At 42.6% G+C, this 21,244-nt stretch overlaps 1 protein-coding gene across 21 annotated transcripts in view; it reads left to right on the top strand.

Moving 5' to 3' along the window:
- The first annotated feature begins 2,303 nt into the window (after positions 1 to 2,303).
- ROBO2 (roundabout guidance receptor 2) overlaps positions 2,304 to 21,244 on the top strand; it is a 621,912-nt gene continuing 602,971 nt past the window's right edge. For 9 of the 21 annotated variants that reach the window (XM_075909831.2, XM_006136940.4, XM_089773463.1 and 6 more), the window contains exon 1: positions 2,306 to 2,683. In XM_075909831.2, the coding sequence (XP_075765946.1) occupies positions 2,629 to 2,683 (55 nt within the window). In that variant the 5' untranslated portion in view covers positions 2,306 to 2,628. Of the gene's footprint in view, positions 2,684 to 21,244 lie in introns of all 21 variants that reach the window. The other 12 variants (XM_006136942.4, XM_075909829.2, XM_014580523.4 and 9 more) reach the window with 4 other exon arrangements.

The raw sequence follows: 21,244 nt of genomic DNA, 5'->3' as shown, positions 1-21,244 counted from the left end.
GTGCACACTGTGCTGTAAATGGAATGGTATTGATATCAGTGTACAAAGTGTCCTCTAGTTAAATATTAGGTGAACATCTGCCTTTGTAAATAATCTATATTCTACTCTGAAGCTATACCGGTGTACAGTTGTGTTTGAGTGTGTGTAAAAAAAAAGGGGGGAGGGGAGCGGCACGCTCAGGCATCAATGGTAGCACAAAAGGCCCAAACAGAAACAAAAGAGAGGATATTCCAGAAGAAAATCTGTTTCCTGTTACCTTCCAGTAGGGGGAACTAAAGATTCATCGTCCAATCTTCCTTTTGGCTCAGGGACCTGTCTGTGTTCCTGTAACCCACTGTCTAATCATCAGTGCAAACATCAAATAGCTACGAGCTAGTCTGTGATCACATGTGGTCTCAACCACACTGTTTACACTGAAGACGCTGGAAATATTCAAACCCTTTTGATCTAACTGTGTCTTTACCTGATCACCCTCTGTTCTGCTCCGGTAGATTTTCTAATGCAGGCTTCTGCCAATGGTTCTTTTCCCATTTTAATTTGTCTTTTATTTCTTCCCTGCTCCCTACTGATCGATGTGTTCTGTAGCCTTCCCCTCTCCCCACATTTTGGCTGAACTGCTAGTAGGCTTTCCTAACCGAACTATTTTGGGTTTGGTACCTTCTTGATCTTTAACCCTCCCAGATTAGATCAGCTAAACTTTCCCCTCGCCCCCACGTCAAACAGAGGTGGGGTTGAGAGCACCAGCGGGTTCTAGGCAAAGTGTTAGTCGTGTTTTATGAAATGAACAACTGTTCCACACATTACAAAAAAAGTGCGGGTCAGGCCCGGTTCATTGTGCAACCCGCAACCCTCTCTTCCTTTTCCATGCGAGAGAGGGGGAGCCAGGAAGACATATCTGCTGGGAACCAAGGGGTTCACTCCAGGGCTGTGTGTGTGTGTGAGAGAGAGAGAGAGCGAGACTATGACTCATTAGGGAATACTTCCAGGAAATCACTCACCGAGAAAATTACCTGCCCATTAAACAGGATGCAGTGAGGAGCAATCATGTAAATTCCCCCTGTACCCAACTGTAGCGGTGAAGGGCGGCGTTAGTTAAAGAAAGGGACCAACAGCTGCTCACTGTATTACCACCCCCCAGCTCTCGAGGAGCGGGTGTGGATGGAGTACAGCGGGTTTGCCCCACACCCCACCGCCTCCTTTTCCCTGCCTGGGCGCCGCTCTCACTCCCCACCCCATCTCTGCAAGTCGCTGGGGCTGCCGCCGCCGCCGCAGAAAGGAGGGGGCGCGGACGTGTGGCTGCCGGGGCGAGCTGCAGCAGGAGGTGCTGCGCTCCCATACACGCTCACGCTGTCCCTGACACAGACTCAGCGGCCAGCTCCGCTCTTCCCATTCCCAGGAGCAGCACGCTGGCGTTACTACGCTGTTAGCTCTTGATTTCTAGCTCGGGGTGGGGGCGGCGACATCCCCGCTGCAGACTGTTGCCCTGCCCGGAGGAAGTTAGGAGAGGAGCTCTGCAGATTGACCTGACCAGAGCCAGCCCAGCCAAAGCCAACCCCGCCCGCGTGTTTCCCTGCAACGTGCCGAGAAGTTTGTTGGGCACTTTCTAGGAATCAGGGCCAAAGTGTTTCTCTCTGGTCTTCCGAAGAAATCACTTGCCCGGTTCTTAAGGAGAGTGATGGGCTGCGGGGATCCGAGGCAGAGGGAGGCCTCCCCCACAGCCAGGTACGGTCCCCGCCCACACTGTGCACCCAGCTCCCCCCCAGTGCTCCAGCCTCAAACCTGGGTCACTGCTCACTCAGCCACAGGCTCCGCTCTTGCAGGCATGCTGGGGAGGGGCGCCAGGGCGATTTTTAGAGCGGGGGTGATGAGCTCCGTGGACCCAAACCCAGTGATCAAATCCATTTGAAGCGGGGGAGGGGGGTGCGGAAACAACCCCGCACCCACGAGTGTATGGCGGGGTCCCAGGAGTATCTTCTGTCTCCGCATGTATTGAGCCTCTTCCCCATCAGCGCAGCCTCGCTCCTCCCCATGCAGCTGCGGGCATCAAGTTGGTGAAGGGGTGTCAGGGGACGGGCACTGCACGGAGCTGCGGGGCGCGTGTGGCTGTGCCGCCCGGTGCTTGCGGAGGGAGGGGCGCTGCCTGGCTTCCAGGCGCTCGGGGTGGGGCGCTAGCCTGGGGCTAGCAGGCAGGATGGGCTGGGGGCGCGGGGCAGCAGCCACTGTGCAGGCTGTGCTGCGGTGGGCACGAAGGGGCGGGGTCTCGGGCGGAAGGGGCGGGGCGGGGGGGCTTGCCTCCCCCAGCCAGCCGTTCCCCCACCGCCCATGGGAGAGCCTTAGACACACTTGAATAATTCCTCTGCTTGAGCTGGATTGGTGGGAATTTAGGAGGCAGTGTGCGCAAAGCAGAAGCCTTTGGAGCTCTCTCTGCTAATCTGGATGGATCTAAAAGTGTCACATTCAAGCCCTTTCCCTCTGCAGCTTTTGCTTTTCAGATTTCCCCATTCACTTTAATTAGCTGCTAGGAAAGTCTAAACTTTTGGACCTACCTCGTCTTGGTTTTGGGTACTTTTTTGGGGTCACTCCGGGATTGGTGTCTCAAGCCATCTGGATTGCTTTTAATATGTCAAAATGGGTCTGCTGATGCCACTCCTGCTCTTTGGATTTGGATATTTTCAAGTTTATGGTAAGTTCAAGAAAAAAAATCTGTCATCCCTTTGCAGAATTTCTCTTCATCTGAATTTGATTTGGTATAGCACATGGATGACATTAGTTAGCTTTAATGTTACAGGATCTAAATAAAGTTTCTTTCTGGTATAGAAATAACATTTAAGTTAAAAGGAGGGGGGCATATATGTTTCCAATAAGCTATCCTTACTGTTTGCCAACTTAATGGAAAATAGGTCACGAATGGAAAAATGTCAGTCTAAGCTAGAAAGGAAAGAGATGACCACAAAGTGGTAAGTGAGTCTTTTGGAGATGCCACTGTGTTTCAGCTACTATTATTTTGCGATTTCCTTTTTCTTAACTTTTAGGTAGGGATTCGACTGATTTGAAACAGGGTAATTGTTCCTTGGATTCAGGTGAGGTGAATTAGAGGATCGCAGCTATGAGCTCCTTACATGATCCGTTCGTATCTGATGCAAGCAGGGGAATGTATTAAAGGGTGTGGAATCTGACTGTAATATGTGGTGTAAGTGGGGGACTATCAAAAGTAGTGTGCAAGTGGTTTGTGTTACTAGAGAACAGTACAGTATGGAAGCCAGGCTTGCTACTGGGGAAAAATCTGATGAGAATGTTCAAAGATTCTCAGGATTCTGTCCAACTGCTGTCAGTGTCTCTCCCTATTCTATCAAGACAAATACTCTTGCTTAGGGTTTTTTTTCTCAGTTGCTGTATCTTTACCAATTATCCCAGGATATTTTCGTGATTAAACTCAGCAGCACTTTGGACAGGGTTTCCTGTGGGATTGTGTTACAGTGCTTGTTGTGGTGGTCAAGTGAAGGAAGCTGAAGGGTAAAAAAGATTAAATCAGCATTATATGGCAAGCAGACTGTAACTTAATAGTTCAGAGACCTTAATAAAAGGATAGGATTGTAGCACTTAAAGAACATGGTTTGCTGCTGTGCAGCAGGGTGCCTAAAAGCAGTGTGCTACAGTTTTTGCATGCACACAATCCGAGAACATATGCATATATTACAAGTCCTATGTGTGTGGTATGTAGTGGTACCAAATATTTGCCTGTCTAATTTGGATCATTTGATACTTTAAACAAGCTTTTGGACATCAGATTAATTCACTGTCTGGGACACTGGCCGTTTTTGCTTGTCTCTGGGAGCAAACTTTGTTCCAGGAATCTGCTGCTTAAAACCATTTATCATAACAGTATCAAAGTGAGGCCTCCTTATGAACATATAGTGATATCATTTTACCTATTGTAGAAATAGTTTGCCATCATGGACAACTTGAATATCTCTGCCCAATAGCCTGCCAGTAGGCAAAACACACAAATGCAGAAGTGAAGAGTAGGAGACATAAAGGTGTTGCTTCACATGAGTTGTATATAATGTGCCATGCAAGTGACCCTTCAGTTGGGTCTGTTGATAAGAGTATAAGTTTCTGCATATGCTATATTCACATTAGTCAGTATGCCACATCTCACAATAAAAGGATTTTGATTAAACCCCTACACTAGCAACATTTGTTACAGGAATGGAATTTTTCCTATGAAACCTATCACAATTGACAAATCTAAGGCAATCAATGTTGTGGGTGTTTGTGTTTGTAATAGACTGGAAACACCAGACCATGGAAATGTAAATATTAGTATATGTTTAAAAATTGTATGTATCTGGAAGGAATACAATTAAAGTGCTCAGTGGAAGTGACAGAGAGAACCAGAGGAGCTTGGTGTTACAGAATGTAATTAATGTACCAGGCTGTTTGGAGGTATATGAAACAAATGCAATTAACCAGCTTGCTGAAACTACAGAAGCAGGACATAATTGATTCTGTTTTGGTCATGGGGAGCAAAACTAGAACCTTTGTTCTGATTTGGCATTATAGGACAAGGGAGGAGCAGATAACTAAGTCAGCACTGGACCACTAATAAAGAGAGCAAATTGCCAAAAATAGATGTGAGTCTCCCTTGTTTCATGGGAAGAGACAGCAAGGGGCAGTGTTAAAATTGCCTACATTAAAAGGCTTTAAAAATACTGTTGTGTCATGGCTTGTGGATAGCACATCAGGACAAACTGCAGATAAGCTCTTATTGTCAAAATGGCTAACAAGTAACTTTGAAGAAACACTGACATTCATCCTTGGCGGTTGTCACTTATGCCCCCACAGATGCGTAGTTTTTATGGTAGCACCATAGGATAATGTGGAGCCACTAGTTGCTTTGTAAAAAAGTATTGCAAATCAAATTAAAGACAACTATAATGAAGCACATGCATATTTGGGAATAATTAATTTGTTGCTTAGAAATAAACCTCAGTATCAGAAATAAAACAAAACTTATGTGTGCACCTACTCAGTTACTACATCTCTGTGTTTCCTCGCCCCCCCCCCCCCCCCCATGAAAGACCCACTCTTAACATACTTTCTTGGCCTGAATTTCAAATCCAGTAGGGGTTGAGAGAGACATAATGGCTATTCGTGCTCTTACTGTGACATCTTTCCCTTACTGTGACAATTTTGTTCAGTGACTTACAGGTAGCATTACACAGGGTTGTGATGGTGGTGCAGATTTTGGTGGTTATTTTTCTTGTAGAGTTTTTTTTTCTTCATGCTTTTGTTGTACCTGAAAATAGCAGTGCTCCATAAGTATGACAGAAAATGAGTGATTTTTACTGTGCTTATGATTTTTCTGCAGCCCTGCCCATATTCTTTTGCAGGCTGCTCTGGGAATAACTGTAATTCCCCCCCTTTTTTCCCTTTAGCAATCAATGCTGGGTCCAAGCCTGGAAAAATGAAATTTATTTTTTTACCACAGTGAACACACTCAAAAATAAACCAGTTCATGTCAGGGTTGCAACCGCTGATTCCATATAATTTTCTTTCATTGGTTTTTCTTTCATGCTTTGCTAAAGATTTGAAAAATAGCTACAAAGATGAATAGGAAAGTTCACAGGCATTTTCGTTTGTGAATAGCTATAATTATGCATGAACATTAAGTCCTACCCAATATTCTTACTAGGCCAAACTGAGCCTGGGTGCAACTCTTTGCCCCAATCTAAATTGAAACTTTTTATACCAAGAGTGAGTTTAATTCACTGTCCCATTGCAAACTGCAAGTGCAACACTTCCATCTGATTGATGGTGATTAATAAACACAAATAACACTATACAAAGCACAATTTTAGATTCCCATGTATTCTGGAGGTGAATATTTTGAGGGACATATTTTTTCATTCGGAAAATAAATATCAAAAATGGAGGTTCAAGCTTTCCACCACCCTTTTGCATAACTCCCTTTTTCAACAGTAGGGTTAATATCTATGGCCTCATCCAGATCACAGTTGCACATCAGAGGACACAGATTACATATAAAGCTAGAATATATTCTTCCAATGGGTTTTTGTGCTGATAGGGTCTTGATCTCTCATGTGGTTTTTGCTGTCGATGGATAACCTTTGATTCTGTGGGATGTATGCATTTTAATGCATTAAGAGTAAAGTGCTGTTTAGATATAAAGTTTGCATCTTTCTTTCCTTTCCTTTCTGTGGCCTTTAATTCCTTAGGCTGTGATTCAGCAAAGCACTTAAGCATATGCCTGGGTCCCATTGATTCAAAGTCCTATTGAAGTTATGGGGACTTAAGCATGCACTTAAAGTTAATCATGTGCTTAGGCATTTAGCTGAATAGAGATGAATTTACGTACTTGGCTGCTTTGCTAAACTGGGAATTTAGTATTTGCTTTCTTTACTTCCTGTACAGTAATTAGCTATCACAGCAGCATACATTCCTCTGCAAAGATAGGAAATGTGACAATTATCACGTTACTGTAGCAATTCCAAGAATGAATGTTTGTGTAAAAGACAATGTTTTTTCATAATGAATTTGTTTCTTTTTTTAGGTAAGCTCATCTGGGTGCACAATAAAAGGGTATGATAGGAACAGTTTTTGTTTTAAACCTCTATTCTACCTCTTCTGCAACAGCTCAGTGGATTGCATGTACCATTAGATCAATCCTTCCAGAAGTAGTCTTCTGTGTAGGGAGCAGGCAGTGTTGCTTCTGGAAGTGTCATTTTAGCTATACAACAGATTAATGGATTAATGGGCTGTAACCAAACAAGTTGGCAGGCTTCAAAAATCTATTTAAAAAGTGAGAGAGGCATGAAGGGAAATTCAGGGTAGAAGAGAAAGCACTGACTTGTTTATATGCTTTCTGAATAGGCCATCCAGCAAGTGTGCTTCTTGGACTCAGTATTCAGGAAGGCAAAGAATTAATATGAAGGGTCACAGCATGGCCCAGGGCGTGCTTTTGTCCACTACTGAAATGTTTAGTGTAAATTGCTAAATGTGGCTTGATGCATTTTTATCGCTTTATTACTCTGGAATTACCACACAAATGTTGATCTCTATTAAATACATTGTTAACAGCTTCAGTATTTTCTGTTTTAGCCACCCTAACGGACACAGTGCTGTCAGGTGTTTTGTTTTTTGTTTTTGTTATCTCAACTGGCAGGGCTGCTCATGGCTGCTTTTTCATTGGCTACCATCTGGTTTCCCACCTTCCTTCCAAATCCTGTAAACTTGCCATTGCTGCAGTTGCCCTATTGCTTAGAAATCATATTAATGTTACTTGTATCTTGCCAGCAGGCTAGCTGACTGGTGTTCATTTCTTCATTTCAATGGGAATCTTTCCATTTTGTGTTGTGGAAGAAAGGAATTATTCACACTTGCCAAAAAAATACATGCTTTATTTGCTCAAGCAGAACTGATATTTCTTGTATGTGAGTGAGTGTTGGTGGAAATATAGAGTACTGTTAAATATCCTTACTCTTGCAATTTTTCCTGGTGCGTCCTTAGCATAGATCTGGATGAATGTTTGGTGTGTAGAATGCAGAAATGTGGACTTAAATATTGATCTCAGAGATAATATTGGGGCAGGAGGAAGGTCCTTAAAAAGAGCCCAGTTCTGTAAACTTTTACTCACTTAAAGTAGTTAAAAGACTAAGAAAACATGTAGATGGTAACATGAGCTTTTATGGGTTCAACCCACTTATCATGAAAGCTCATGATACCCATCTACATGTTTTGTTAGTCTTTCAGATGCTAGACCATTCATTATTTTTTAAGTTACAGACTAACTCGGCTACCCCTCTGAAGCTTGTAAAGCAATTTGTTTGACTTGAATGTACATGAATTAGGGTGTGTAAAATTAGGCCTTATTTTGTCATCTTTAGTCTTAGTCCCATGTACTTTTACTTAGCACACCCCATAGCTATTGTTCGTGTCCAAAAACAAGAGTAAGTAGTAAAATTTTGTCCTTCCCACCAGTCCTTTCCTCAACAAAAGAAAATTCTCCTTTTGTTTACACTTCTCATTAGTGTATAACATAAGAATATAAGAACGGCCATACTGGGTCATACCAAGGGTCCATCTAGCCCAGTAACCTTTCTGCTGACAGTGGCCAGCACTAGGTGCCCCAGAGGGGGTGGACCGAAGACAATGATCAAGCAATTTGTCTTGTGCCATCCATCTCCAGCCTCTGATAAACAGAGGCTAGGGACACCATTTCTGTCCCCTGGCTAGTAGCCTTTTATGGACCTAACCTCCATGAAATTATCTAGCTTCTCTATAAACTCTGTTATAGTCCTACCCTTCACAGCCTCCTCTAGCAAGGAGTTCCACACATTGACTACGCGCAGTGTGAAGAAGAACTTCCTTTTATTAGTTTTAAACCTGATCCCCATTAATTTAATTTGGTGTCTTCTAGTTCTTCTATTTAGGGAACTAATAAATAACTTTTCTTTATCCTCCCTCTCCACACCACTCATGATTTTATATACCTCTATCTTATCCCCCCCTTAGTTTCCTCTTTTCTAAACTGAAAAGTCCCTGTCGCTTTAGCCTCTCTTCATATGGGACCCGTTCCAAACACCTAATCATTTTAGTTGCCCTTTTCTGAACCCTTTCCAAGGCCAAAATATCTTTTTTGAGGTGAGAAGACCACATCTGTACACGGTATTCAAGATGTGGGTGTACCATAGTTTTATACAGGGACAGTAAGATATTCTGTGTCTTATTTTCTATCCCTCTCTTAATAATTCCTAACATTCTATTTGCCTTTTTGACCTCTGCTGCACACTGTGTGGAAGTTTTCAGAGAACTATCCACGATAACTCCAAGATCTCTGTCCTGATTTATTGTAGCACATGAGAGCTTTTCCAGAAGAGATCTTTGGAAACAGCTTCTTCCAAAAGAGAATGTCTACACAGCAAATGTGCGTCGAAAGAGCGATCTTCTTTGACTGAATGCTGTCTCGCATTTAAGCTGTTATTGCAATGGACGGAGTGGCCACTAAGGCACCTGTGTTTTTTCCTCTTTCCTCTTCTTTCAAAAGAACTCCCTCTTCCCCATCCACACGTGCCTTTTTCCTAAAGATCTTTCCGAAAAAGGCTTCTTCCTTGTAGAAAGAGGTTTACCAATGTTGGAAAAATCCCTCTGTTCTTTCGATTTTATTTTTTGAAAGAACGTGATTGCAGTGAGGACGTAAGTGAAGTTTTCGGAAAAACAGACGTTTTCTGAAAAACTCTGCATTGTAGACATACCCTGGGTGTGGGTGATCTAGTGGGGGCACAATGCTTTTTTGGGGGAACATGCTGAGGAACTGCAATGACTGAACCCTTTTAACCAGTACTAGCCTTAGCCTCTAAACATTCGCAGGTTTGGAAATAGGGTAGCCAGGATTCCAACACAACCTCTTTGCAGGTTTGGAGCACCTCAGGCTTCACCAACTCTCTGTCCTTTGTACTGAGGCTGTGTAGGCACTCCAGTTTTTGATGCCTGCTATGGGAGGCAGTGTCTACATTAAGGAAGGGCTTTTTTGTAGATTCTCCCCACCACGTGCTGGCCAAGAAATCATGCAGCCACATGAGAGCAGTCACACTCTGGACTTTAATTCTGTACGAAGAATATCTCTTACAAGTAAGTATGTTAATAATAACAACACATAACCTGCACAAACAACACATATATAATAAGCTGCCTTTGTGGAACCATTTTGCTTTAGCAGGGAAAGTCCTTATTTAGAATCGATGGACCTTTGTAATCTGATTCTGTGAATTTAGAAATGTTCTGGCAAAAATTACTAAACTTTTGCATCTGTGTTTGTCTTTGAGCTTTTAAGAATACAGCTGTTTGATTATTCCGTTAAGTGGTTTTTGTACACATACTAAGTAAAAACTGTTATCTACACAGCTCTTCACAAGTTAGTGGCTTTGCTTTACTAGATATTGAGTTAACTGGCTCTTTGGTTTTGCCCCTGAGTGGATTTGCAAACATTTTCTCCCAAGCAAAGGTTGGTTTTCAGTTCAAACAATACTCAAAACTTCAAATGGTTAATTCAGTTGAAACCACAGCATTTCACCTAGTTTTGTGTCAAAGCTATGTGCTTTCCATAGTTACCACAGGATACAATAAATTTGCTTAAGTTAAAATTCATGAACATTAGCAGATCTTTTGGTGAAAGCAGTGTGAGTTTTCACACAAAGCCTGAAATGAAGGGCGATTGTATGCTTAGAGTTTTCACTATGTAAGTTGTGCACAACTCTTCTGGAATAGTGGACATGCTACTGCAACTTTAAATACACATTACAACTGCTAGTTCCTCAACATTTTCAGAGGCATGTAGTATTACTCACTATTCTGAGTTTAGTTGGGAGAAAACTTCATGATGCTTGCAGTATATCTCCCTCCCTCTTAATAAGACTTCATTGTACTACTTCAGTACCAACAGACTTCTGCTAGGTAACAACAACAATAATGACGATACTTAGCTATATAATGTAGCACTTTTCAGGAGTAGATCTCAAAGTGCTTTACAAAGAAGGTTGACATCACTATCCCCATTTTACAGCTGGGGAAACTTAGACAAAGACAGCTGAAGTGACTTGCCCATGGTCAAGAGGACATGTGACAGGGCCAGGATTGGAGCTCAGGTCTTCTAAGTCCAGTCCAGTGCTGTGTACTTAAACCAGTGATCTGTTCCCCATCTTCATTTTCTCAGATGGGTTTAAATGGATCAACAGTTTTCTTGGCCTGAGACATACTGTTAACCTGAAGTGCCAAGATTCAAAGCACAATTTCTTTTCTACAAGCAACTACAGAGATGATTAAATCACTATTTCTGTTATGGGATATAGTCTTTTAGTATGTATTTATGCATTGCCTATGAAACTACAGTGCCATGTGCCAGCACAAGTAGGCTTTATCAGTAATGTGCTTGTCATAAATGTACATCAGGCAAATAATGCAAAGAATAAATGGCCAGCAGCAAGTTGTAAAACACTGTAAGCTCTGTAGTTCACTACTGCTAATCACTAGCCATTGATTGCAGGAGAAACTGAGTGGAAAACATTTAACCTTTTTAAAACCAAAATGTCAGGTAACTTTATATCATCCAGCATCTTTCTCCTGCAAGGTGGACTAAAAGAACCCTTCATTTGGGAGTATCAGCGGTACTTTTTTACTGCTGTGAAAATGTCAAGAGTTAAGTAGTAGTTATGAGAAGTATTTTAATGGTACATCAGACCTGTAATCATGGATCTTAAAGCTGTAATTCCCTATAGTTTTTCAAGCTTCTTCCACTTCCACAGTCAGTATTTGCTTTTTCATTGGGCAAAGGAAAATTGGAGTTTTAACCTCTAGCATTGTATATTAGAACTGTAGGGATGCGGAAAGTGTGGATCTCTGTTTTCATGGCATATAATGATTGTTTTGGAAAGGGAGAGGAGAAGATTCTAAACTGCACAATGTGTAGACATAGTGGACCAAATTTTCTGCTGGTATAACTGCATTTAGATCAATGGAGATATGCCAGCAAAAAATGTGGTTATACGATAGAAATTAATTTCACTTGCCTTTTGACAACAGGGATAGGCACTGAGTAGTAAACATACTGTGAAGAAGCAAATCTTGGGGAAAGAGAAACTAGGACATTATTGGACTTTCATCTCAAACTACTGCATTTGTAATATTTTCAGACTGGAGTTTAAGAAATTTTGCAGCCAGTCAATATGATGTGTCCACTCATGTGAATGTCTGAACTACACATTTGTTCTGCAATTTTCTTCTACATGAACTCGTTTTATCTTCTTAAGCAGCTCAACGTGGCATGCACCTAATAAGGCCAGACAGTTTTTTTTTTTTTTTTTTTAAATCAGCTCCAGATAGTATAAAACATAAGGTTTTGGACTATGGGGATTTAAAAAAAAAAAAGTGTACAATCCTACAAGTTTTAAAACTGAGCCTTTGAAAATGTGCATCATGTGTGTTTGTGCAATGTTGTGTGAAAAAAATCTACAGAAACATAAGGGAATGTGTGCAGTTATTGGGAAAAAATGTAAACATAATAATGGGGATTGCTGGAGCATTGAATTATAAGAAAATGAAATGCCTGACAAGTAGATAAATAGATATGTAGTTAATATGGATTGTTAAGATTCACACAAAATGGAATTGTTTAGTGTTTACCGAATCTTTTATGACAATCGATCAATTTAGGATCAAATGCAATAGAACATGTGTTTGGCTTTGTATGACCCCAAATTCTTCTGTTCCCCCTTTGAGCAGACAACATGCCTTTTTCTGTAAGTGATATTGGTTGCTAGGAGAAGTGCAGTGGTCTGCCCGTCTCTTATCCAGAAGTAAAACCAAAGGATGTATTGAGATAGAGCAAGGAGCTAAGCACAGTATGGGCCATGAATCATGAGTTGTCTAAAATATGTCCACTTTGTTCCCACTTTTTCTTCAAAAACTTTTGTTTTTACCAATACTGCTTCTTTTCAGCCATCCTCTATAAGCCTTTCAGAAAGGGGGAAAACTGTGCTTCTGAGAGACCACTCAGAGAAACAAAAAAAGGGGTTGAGAGTTATTTATGGGGCCACATTAGTGACAATGAACAGCTCAATGAATAGCTTCAGTCAGCTGCCTTTAAAGTTGAGTGATTAATACCTTCTGTTTTAGCTGGGGGGTAAAAGGCACTCGGAAAGGTCTTCGCACTCGTTCTGCCAGCTTTCAGCCTAGATTCTGACCACGTTCTGTGGAACTGTTTGCTCGACATTCTCGTGAACTGCAGTGAATGTAGCTTTCCCGAGGCATGTTTTATGATTTCTAAAAGTGGTAAATCCAATGTAATTACAACAAACAGAACAAAATTATTAATAACATTCTACTGTACAACCCTACTTATGCAAAGCCCTTTACTTCAAAACTTTATTTATCTGACAGTCCTGTACCTTGGTGTGACTCACTTAACCAGTACTTTCCCAAATGATCTGAAACACAAGTTAGCCAAACATTTCTGGATGCCCTAAATCTTATGTATCAACATAGTTGCACGTGGATAGATGGTGAGTTGCCTATCAATGTGAAAAACTGATTTAGTAGCCATAAATCAGGACATTCCCACTTTAAATAGATTTCAGAATGCTTCATTAAGACTGTTTGCTTAGCTTGCATAATTAAAATCTCATTACAGTTGTCTCAAGATTTTTGTGAAGTTCCTGAAGAGAAAGCAACAGAGGTGGCATCTGAGGTTTCTCATGTGCTAGTCTTATGCAGAGGGACGCATGTGACTGAAACAATTGAGATTTGTGCCACAGAATGGATGAGTGACTGGGATCAGAACAGTACTAAGCATAATTAATAGGATGGGGGAGGGATAGCTCAGTGGTTTGAGCATTGGCCTGCTAAACCCAGGGTAATGAGTTCAATCCTTGCAGAGGTCATTTGTGGCAAAAATTTGTCAGGGATGGTACTTGGTCCTGCTGTGAAGGCAGGGAACTGGACTCAGTGACCTTTTCAAGGTCCCTTCCAGTTCTAAGAGATAGGCAATCTCCATTAATTTAAATTTCTTAATTAGAAAACTAGCAATTTAGTTGAAGAACTCTGTTGTGGCCAAGGATATTATTATTAATTTAATGTCTTGGCTATTTATTTAGGTGACTTGTAGATGATAGATAAATGTATAGCCAGTTTCAGTGGTGACACAAGTGTAACTTCTACTAATATGTCTGTGGTTGTGCAGGTACAATTTATCATTATTTATGGGGGTACCAGATTACCTCCAGCAACCATATTCAGTCCTGACAATTCTGTGGGATTTGTGCCTATTCAGGTCGAGGCTGAATACATCCTGTGGAAGAACAATAGATAACACAGTTGTAAGTTTAATTAGAGCAAGGGTGGGCAAAAGAGCCTCCGAGGGCTGGATTCAGTCTGCCAATTGGGTTGATCCAGCCCACAGAGGCCCTGCTGGTCCCCTGGTCCCAGGCCAGTTAGGGCCTGGGGGTGCGCACAGAGATTCCTCCCACCCTGTGAGCAGCACACAGCGCATTGAAGCACCACGCGCTGCTCACAGGGCGGGAGGAGACATCACACGTTCCCCAGCCCCCAAGCCTTGATTAGCCTGGGGGTAGGAGGAGCGTGTGATGTTTCCTCTTCCCTCCCCCCCCGATTCTGTGAAGAGTGCACGGCACTTCAAAGTGTCGTACGCTCATGCAGGATGGGAGCAGGGTGAGGGAAGCTTCACACAGCTCCTCTTTCCCATGGCCAATCAGGACTAGGGGGAGGGGGAGTGCGTGATGTCTCCTCCCACCCTGAAAGCAGCGTGTGGCACTTTGAAGTGTCGCATGCTCCTCACAGGGCGGGGGTAGGGCAGGAGGAGGGCCTGGGGGCAGGGGAGTGTGTGACGCCTCTTTCCGCCCTGCCAGGGGCATGGGTGCCTAGTGGGAAGGGGCGGGCAAAGGGGCCCCCCACTCCCAGAACAATTATGGTCTGGGGGTGGGGAAGCCCAGAAGCATTCTGTCCCCACCCCTTCAGGATTGGGCCCCGCCCCTTCCGGCCCTGCCTGGGGCCACTTCAGAAATTTTTGAAGTGGCCACTGGCCAAAACTTATTGCCCACCCCTGAATTAGAGGGACTTTTCTTCATATTACACTCTGCTGTCAGTGGCTTTTTCTGCTAACCATGGACATGTATATAGGTGAGTACATGGCACTGATTTCATACAGGTATTTTTAGGAAAGCAACACATACCTATGGACTCAATTTGGCTTAGTAAATTGCATTAGGAGCTATATTTTTATGTACTGTTTTGCAATGCAAAAATAAATCCTAGTGACAATGGATAGATAGATCCTTATTGTGTTGGTTAATTATCTTTATGCTTAGTAGGACACTGGGTAGCTGACAATATTCAGCTGTGCAAATTTTGGCCCAAGTGATTCTCAACATGATAGGCATCCTCCAGGGCAGCACTGAGCTCCTTTAATCACAAGATCCTTCTTCTCTTCAAACGTTTCTCTTTTTCGTTCACCACAGAGCTTTCAGCTTTCTGCAAAAATGAAGCATATGTCCTACAGACAACTACCTTCTTCACTATGCAAGCCTGATTTATCTTCAGAGAGAATTATTTTCTAGAGTAAATAAGAAATAAAGAGTATGTGATCAAAGGCTGTAGAGTAAGATAGCCAAATTAATGTTGCAAAGAAAATCTTTAATCTTGGCATTTCCTAATGTTTGTTTGCTTTGAAACCTTAATGTTCTTTGTCATATTATATTGTGTGTAAATTTCTAGATTTTTAAAAAAGCAAACTGAAAAATAAACTAAATTTCATCATAGTCATATACCCATGGTTCATTTGTTGGGTTGAAATCATTAGATCCTTCTCTCAGACCTCTGTCATTTGAGCTATCTCTGTGAATAGTAGTAGACTGTTATCCCCTATGCTCATCCTCCTGAAAGGGGATGAGATGCACACTTTTGCTGAATATAGAGAAATGTTGGAACTAAAAGCTCAATTCCAGGTTCTGGAAGAGAGTGTGCTGTTTCTGTCCCTTTAGATGCTGTCCCTGTCTGCTATCATGTCTTTTTCCCTCATCATATTCCCTTCTGTTCCATGCTCTCTAGTTTTTGTTTCCCTCTCTCCACCCCATTCCTGTCTCCCTCATCAGCCTGTGAGGAAGCATACTTAGTAGAGGAACAATACTGGGGGAATTTTACTACTATGCTCTAACAAACTTATACTGAGAACATGCAATTGGTGGGTATTTTTGCTCAGGAGTGACAGAAGGCACATATGGTGATCTCGTGTGTAACTGTTGAAGTCAATGGCATTACATCCAGGATGACTTTGGCCTATGAATTCTCTTAAAAGTTTGTACTTTTAATATTTGCAGAGTAAACGTTTATTACTATAGGAGCTTGAAGTTAATATTGATGTTTTCAATGCTAATGAAATAATATTGATGTCATTACATTGTAGGTAGTGCTTGTAATCTCTGGGTGAAATCCTAACTCATGGAAGTTAGTGGGAATTTGTCATAGAATTCAGTGGAATTGAGATTTAAACCTGTGAGTGCATGAAGTTTCTTTTTGTGTGGGAAGGTAATGCTGGAAATGCAGCTGAATGTTTTTAATTACACAGAGCTTAAGAGATTGACTTAAAATTAAACATACCACTGTAATCACAAGACTATTAGATAAAAGAAGATTCACCTGGACTGTCTCCATTTAAATGAAGACAGTCGGTAATTAGCTCAAATAGCAATGTAGTTAAAGCTATAATCCAACAGTAGGCAGCATAGCCATCAACCTGTGAACGGATCAGATCTGTGCCTGTAACAGCATGAAGACTAAATTATTTCTCTTTAAAATAAAGTCTGATTGTCTTTTTACAGAGAACACTTTCAGCATTATGCCTGTGCTGAGGAATAGAACTTTCAGTGTTAGGGAAATGTTCAGCTATCTATAACAAATGTAGAAGCAGAAAATGGGATGGGTCTGGCTCAGAAGAGAGTTCTCAGTTTTGCCAGCTGATGTGTTGCTCTTCTGCAGCTTTGTTCCACTGTTTTGCCGGGCTGCAGTGTATTTGCAGACTGACTACAGACAGGCTTTACTAAACAAATGAGAAATAATTCAAGATTCCAAAATGGCATGAAAGGGGCAGAAAATATATTTAAGATTTCTTCTGTGCATTTTGCTCTGGTAATGATTCTGATTTTCTGGGAGGATCTCTCAAGAGATGTCTGTGTGAGGAGAAAGGGTATTTTTAGTGTGTGTGTGTGTGTGTGTGTGTGTGTGTGTGTGTGTGTGTGTGTGTGTAATATATATTTGTGTATGGCTTAAGTAGCAGTATAAATGTTGTATATATAATAATGTTTCTATATAATGCCTTTCACTGGAAGGCACTTATCAGTTGACTTTATTAATGACTCTGTGCCTAGAAGTAAGGGTTTGCAGGACTGAGTACTGATCTGTTGCTACTTAGGCCCCTCATAATATCTTCTTTCCAAGGGTTTCCTAGTGCTTCGTGACCTTTAAGGGCTACATTGGGTTGTTTCCATGCTGTGTGGACTAGTGAATGGTGCAGCTATATTGCCTTGAGGGGAGCACTCGAAGATGTGCCTGTGAGAGAGTGGAATGATTTTTGTTATGTGCACCTATATGAAGATGATGTGTCACATATCACCTCCGTATAGATGCACATAACAACATTGATTCCACTCAAGCGGTGGAATATATTAATGTGGGACGACTGGGGCCAAGGGGTCCTGGGTGTGGGAAGGGGCTTAGGACTGGGATAGAGGGTTGGAGTGCAGGGGTCTAAAGACTTCAGCTGAAGGTTCAGACTATTGGGTGGGGCTGGGTTGAGGGGCTTGGGGTGAAGGAGGGTGCTCCAAGGCTGCTGTGAGGAGAGAGGACTCCCTCTTCTTGCTCTCTTCACTGCAGCACCTGGGCTGGAGGAGAAAGGTACCTCTCCCAGCCGTGGCAGCTCCATGTTGGGACTGCGGGATAGGTACCTTGCCTTGGCAGGTTTCAGTTGATGCTGTGTTGGAGCTGGGGGGAGGGCTGTCTGGGTTGTGCAAGGGGTGTTCTGGGGTTGGGATGCACCAGGAGCTCAAGGACTGGGTTGCGGTTGCAGTTTGGGCAGGAGGAGAGGCACTGGGTTCATGCCATCTCTTCCACAGCCACAGCAGGCTAGGGGCTGGGCTCAGGCTCTGTTGGGGGTGGAATGGCCCTCCTGCCTTGGGCGGGTACCTTGAGTACCTGCACAGTGTGAAGTTGGCAGCTGCATGGCCACACAGCTTACCTGGAACTTAGGTGCAGAGAGGCAGTCTGAACTTCCTATTAACTGTTTTATAAACTATTCTTGAGGCTTACTTCACTTGTCACTAAAATGCAGTCACCTCTGGGGGTAGAACAGCAAATGTTCACAAGTGCTCAGAAAACTGATGCACTGGTTCCGAATAGGCTATATAGAATACTCTGTATATATGGTATTGTACATATCTTATATAATTGCGAAAGCGTTCTTGGTAGATAAAATGTCATTCCCAGAATTGGAATTTGGCTGAGATAGGGATGTCAGTACCCCTGGTGTGTATTTGTGTGCTTTTTTAAAGCCAGTCTGTTTAATTGCAAGTGGCTGAAACCTTGGTTTAATATTTCAAAGAAACATCACTCTGGTCTTGAGAGCATGTGGTGAAGTTGGAAGGTAAATTTTAGTATTGACCCTGTGGGAAGATTGCTTCCTAGTGAATCATTAATACCACATCCTGCAGCACTTTGGGTGTTCCTCCATGGTCTTATATCCAGCTGCAACTGTTCCTGTCTCCTTAGCTGGTGAGGTTGCACAGGATCATAATGATATATGTCTACATGTGTGTCACGTAGGCCTGGAAAGAACACTTAAAAACTGAGGTGACCTAGTTATGAATTTTGAAAGTTTGCTTTGGAAGCAAGATAGAATTAAGTAGTGACACAAGAAGTAAAAATACTGGTACGCAGGGATGTTAAAATGGTTCACCAGTTAAACAATAGCACTTAACTGGTTATAGGGTTGCCAGGTGTCCAGTATTCAACCAGACAGTCTGGTTTTTGGGCCCTCTGTCTGGTAAAAAAAAATTTCAGAAAATACCGGACATGTGCAATATCCGCTATTTTCTGGTTTTCTGGCTGGGTGCCCAACGGAAGCCTAGTGAGGGCGGGGGGAGTGGCTGGGAGGTGGAGGGAGTGGCTGGGATCCTCTGGTTGCGTTTGACGTAGGAGTGACGCCTTGGGGAGGAGGAGAAGCCCTGTCTGTGCTCCTGAGCACTGTTCAAGCGTGTTGTGGAGCTTTAGCCGGACTCGCTCGTGCTTCTCCGGGACCGTGCGTGGAACAGGCAGCGCCCTGGGAGCAGCATGTGTCCGGGTCTGTCCCGCTCCCTGCTGGCTGATTCAAATCCTCCCCCCCCCCGACCACTTTCCCTCCCGGCCAGCCCTGCTTCCTGTCAGCAAGTTCTCCTCCGCCGATCTGGCCGCGACCCTCCCTCACCTCCGCCAGCCCTGCTTCCCGTCCCCCTTCCTCCTCCTGGCCAACCCCACTCCCCTTCTGGCCGGTCCCTCCCCTCCCTTCCCCCCTGGTTCAAATGTGTCTGGTATTTTTTCTGAAGCTACCTGGGATCCTTACTTGTTAACTGTTTTAAATTAGGTCCTGCCCCCCTGCTTTGCTGCAGCTGTGAGGTCCTTCCACTGGTCCTGCTACAGTCATGGAGTCCCTCCACCAACCTCTCCATGGCTGAGGCTGCTCCAGACCAGCACAGCTGACTGCCGCCAGAGTTCATTGGCAAGCCTCATACTTACTTGTTAACCATTTAACATCTCTACGAATGCTAGAACAAAACTGAATGTTGTCTGCATGGGGCTATAACTTGATGCAAACAATTCTTAGGCTGTGTCTACACTGCACCCCTTTTCCGAAAAAGGGATGCAGATGAGACAAGTTGGAATTGCAAATGAAGCGGGGGATTTAAATATCCCCCACTTCATTTGTATAAACATGGCTGCCGCTTTTTTCCGGCTCGGGGCTTTGCCGGAGAAAAGCGCCAGTCTAGACGGGATCTTTCGGAAAATAAACCCTTTTCCAAAAGATCCCTTATTCCTCTTAAAATCAGAAATAAGGGATCCTTCAGAAAAAGGTTTATTTTCCGAAAGATCCCGTCTAGACTGGCGCTTTTCTCCGGCAAAGCCCTGAGCCGGAAAAAAGCGGCAGCCATGTTTATACAAATGAAGCGGGGGATATTTAAATCCCCCATTTCATTTGCAATTCCGACTTGTCTCATCTGCATCCCTTTTCCGGAAAAGGGGTGCAGTGTAGACACAGCCTTAGAGCTCCAGTGAACCTCTAGCCAGAGAATTGATCTTCAGCATTTAGGTCCTAAAAGCCATGTGTTGTAAGCCTAATATAAGGAGAGGGTTAACAAATCTAGGATCATTGATAGCTTACTTTAAGAACTGTAGTGTGCGTACTGATAACAGCCCCGATACTATATGAGAGTTGCAAAAAAGGATTATGAGGGTGTAAATATTAAGGTTTATGTTTCGCAGAGACTGCATGTCTTTTGTATTTTTACTTGACAGGAAATTTGTTGGATTTCCATCATAATATTATATAACACTGTTTAAAAAAAAAAACAACAACAACAGATATAAGTCAGTCTGCAACTTTGGTACATATGGCCCCAATGGTTACCCATGGCAAAAACACTACATGCTTCTTTTTCTTCTTTTTTGCCTACTTTAAGATGCAAACAAAACCATCACTTACAACCCTTAAAATAATCCCCAGGGTTTTCAGAGGTTAGAAAATGTTAAGCGCCAAAAAAAACTCCAAGCTTATTAAAATATTTGTGAGCCATGCTTAAAGGCTGGGAACAGTAGCTGAGCTGTCAGTGCAAATGACTAAACAATATTATCTTGCCTTCAAGGGAGAGATTATAAAAAGTGTTTTATAAGCATTTTCCAAATACATTAAGATATAATTCAAGGAGTTATCTTTTTGTGGGAAAAGCTTGATCTGAGGAAGTTATAAAATACAGCTATGGTAAAAGTTGGACTGGCTCTGTCATTTCTCTTTTCCAGTGATGGAAGGAATTTTGCTTTGTTAGGATCTGGTAAGCTTCAACCACTGATAGTTAAAATAGTGAGGATTAAAAAAAATAGAATGTTTAACTCTGTGTGTGCCCACACTTCTGCTTCCTGGTGTGGGTAGACAGGCTTCTCCTAGCACTGCTCAAACTAGCATGCTAAAAAAATGTTGTATAGCTAGAGGTAGGATGTGTAATGGCTTGGGCTAGCCACAAAGTATTTACCCCTCAGATTTGGGCAGGTTTGGTACTGTATCTAGCCTGAGCTGCTAGACATGCTGTGCTGCTATTTTTTAGTGTGCTAGCAGGAGCAGAGCTATCTCTATGCTAAAAAGCATACTTACAGCTGCGGTGTAGACATTCCCATTTGTGCGCATGACTCGGGTACCCAAGATGATGATGTTAATATTTCTAGTTCTCCTTTCCCTTGAGGGGGGGAAAAAAACAACCAAAAATACAATGTTTCGTGCTTTGCTTTGAGGAACTAGCCAGTTACCTCCTCATAGCCAGGTCTTTGATGGGAACCAGAATTTTTGACATGTTACATCCTATTATGTCACATTGGAGTACTTCTGAAACAACTAATCTTTGAAGTATTTTAGAGCAAAATT

Source organism: Pelodiscus sinensis, chromosome 1 (assembly GCF_052426305.1).
Source record: "Pelodiscus sinensis isolate ZL-2025 chromosome 1, ASM5242630v1, whole genome shotgun sequence".
Classification (NCBI taxonomy): Eukaryota; Metazoa; Chordata; order Testudines; family Trionychidae; genus Pelodiscus; species Pelodiscus sinensis.
Note: the sequence above shows the minus strand (reverse complement) of the source record. Positions and strands in the feature narration are given on the sequence as shown.